We start from the raw sequence: 2,619 nt of genomic DNA, 5'->3' as shown, positions 1-2,619 counted from the left end.
TTTTTTCTTGCACTGGTATGAAAGAAACACTCGGCAGTGTATACATATTTCATGCGACGCAGTTGATTTAAGCTGATTTAGCTAATAGCCGAGCTCAATCAAACGTATGAAGTATGCAGTACATACCGGGCAGCAGCAGTGGGAGAGTGGCCTGTCGGCCGGCCCTTTTAAAATGTAACGAATAAAAATGTCACAGGTATACCGCAGTAAGTCAAGAGAGCGAAAAAATCCAGCATTAAAGATGGAGTTCCAAGTACAGCGAATGAATCAATGGAGGAGAAGAAGGAATGAAACATGGTTATTGAAAGAAACCAAACAAGCGTAGATGGATGTACGTAAAGTGGAGAACGATGTGTTGTGAGTTTCGGCAGCTTTAGTTATCTTTAATTTTACATTGGCGCTTGCTAGGTTGAAAATGTTTCGCAAGATAAAACACGCAACATCTATAGTGTGAATATAAATAAGTCAGAAAAAATTCCATAGCTTATACGGATATTCAAACATAGCAATTCAGCATGAAACACTTTAATGCAAAAATTATTTTCCGCCTGTGAGCTTGAGAGTTTTGTAAAATTACAAACGAACAAACTAATTTCAGCATAACTTCCAAATATGTATTGCAATTCGCAATAGTTAACATCAATTCGCTATGTAGTACAGCGTAACAATTCTAAAAAAAAAAACTAATTACAGCCTGTGCGTACGCGACGTATGAGTGTATAACAATACAGCTCAATTAATTCGCTTCAAAACTTACTAAAACAAAACTTTATTAACGATCAGTATATGTAAGCAACTTTTTGGTTCTATATTTTCATACTAGTCAAAGTACTCGTAATTCATCGACGACAAGCTTAGTGATTTTTATACCAAAAATATATACCCATATATATTTATATAGAAATACGTTATAAAAACTTATCACAATGTTCAAAAATAAATGTTTGTCTGCTAAACGAAAATAAAGAAAAAAGTGCATAATCAGGTCTTACTTTTGCCAACAATATGTGCAAAGTGGAACTGGGGCGAGAGGTATATGTTAAAGTTGTAATATATAATATAAAACAAGTTATGGGCCAATTATCCAGCCATCACGACAAAAGGAACAACGAGAACCGCTTGTCGACCGCCACACACTTCAGCAATCGCAGCCACTCCATACGGAAGTCAAAGGTGCATAACAACAGCCATTCAACACTGGAACCACCAGCACTCTCCGCTGCTGTCACCGGCACGGAGGAGTCATCACTGCTACGTGTTGTTGGCAACCCACGCGTTAAAGGTCTCGCCAATGGACGGCCAGTCACGATCAGTGAGATCGGCAAGCGTATCGAACTAAATACCAGTGATATTTTCGATAATAAAGACAACGATACGAATAGTGTTGGTGGCGGCTGTGGCATTGGCATTGGCATTAGCGTTAGCGGTGTTACCGACGATGGTGACGACACATGGTCCAACACGACTAGTAACTTGCAAATGTCCAAGTTGACGACGGCGACGGCAACATCAGCCACACCAACAGCTACTACACCCCTTCCATCAGCGGATAATGTTACAGATGCCGCGACCGCAACCAAGAAGACGACAACGACGACAGAGTATTTAACCATTGGCGATAGATATCACAAAACAAATAATTGCTACTATCGCAGTCCCAATGGAAATTTCCATAAACTGCCGTCAGATTCCTACCATAAGATGACTGATGGGTGTTATGTACGTACAGCAGATGGCACATTTCGTCGTCTAGAGCCGCCGAGCAGCGTCACAAATGGTGGTGGCGGTTCAAACGCTGGAAAATTGCATCAGCGCGGTGATGCTAGCGGCAGTTCAACACGTCTAAAAAATCATATGCTCAGATTTTTGAAACGTTCCAAAAGTCATACACCCGCAACCATGAAGGAATTGGAGAAGGAGCGGGGGAAGGAGAAAGATTTGAAGGCGAATCGCGGTCGAAAAGCGCGCTTTCCATCAACCATACAAGAAAATTGTCCCACATTGCCGGTGGGGGGAGGCAAGACACCCAGTGGTAGCATAGCGGCCGGTAGTCGTAATAATAAAGTTGTTGTTACAATGATGGAAGGTGGTGGTTTGCCGATAATAGCGACCAGCAAAGCGGAACGTTCAAGAAATAAAGATTCTGCGGCTGATGGATCGCGCAGTGGTCGATCAAGGGTACGTACTAATGTGTATATGAGTGCGAATATTATGTGAATGTGTGTATGTATGCATGAGTGCGATTGTATTTACAAAAATTTCAATACCATTTAAATATAAAGCAGTTGCAGTGCCGGGTTTTGGTGGTAGTACAGTATTTTCTATATACTATATTGTATATCTGACAATATCTTTTGGTTAAATTTGAGTATTTCCCATTGTAGTGCAATTTTCAGCGTACTTTGGTCAAACGTTTTGTTTTTTTTGCTTCAGTTCATGACTTTTCGGATCTCTACGTTTTCGAAATTCTGCGCCGTTTTGTTCGAATTGTTTTCATATCTAAATGGGAAATGTGCTCCATTCTGCAGTAGCGTGTGCAGACCTTTATCGTAATGGTAGTTGGGTTTTTAATTCAATTATTTCTATTTAAACAAAGTTTGGAACTTGCCCAGGAGTGAG

At 40.5% G+C, this 2,619-nt stretch overlaps 1 protein-coding gene across 1 annotated transcript; it reads left to right on the top strand.

The window, feature by feature from the left end:
* Positions 1-6: 6 nt before the first annotated feature.
* LOC118732408 lies at positions 7-2,569 on the top strand. Its single transcript, XM_036461537.1, has 2 exons — positions 7-357; positions 824-2,569. The coding sequence occupies exon 2, from the start codon at positions 1,006-1,008 to the stop codon at positions 2,215-2,217; it is 1,212 nt and encodes a 403-aa protein (XP_036317430.1). The 5' UTR covers positions 7-357; positions 824-1,005; the 3' UTR covers positions 2,218-2,569.
* The last annotated feature ends 50 nt before the right edge of the window (positions 2,570-2,619 follow it).

This window comes from Rhagoletis pomonella, unplaced genomic scaffold (genome assembly GCF_013731165.1).
Source record: "Rhagoletis pomonella isolate Grant_MI unplaced genomic scaffold, Rhpom_1.0 Rhpom_scaffold_19793, whole genome shotgun sequence".
NCBI lineage: Eukaryota > Metazoa > Arthropoda > Insecta > Diptera > Tephritidae > Rhagoletis > Rhagoletis pomonella.
Note: the sequence above shows the minus strand (reverse complement) of the source record. Positions and strands in the feature narration are given on the sequence as shown.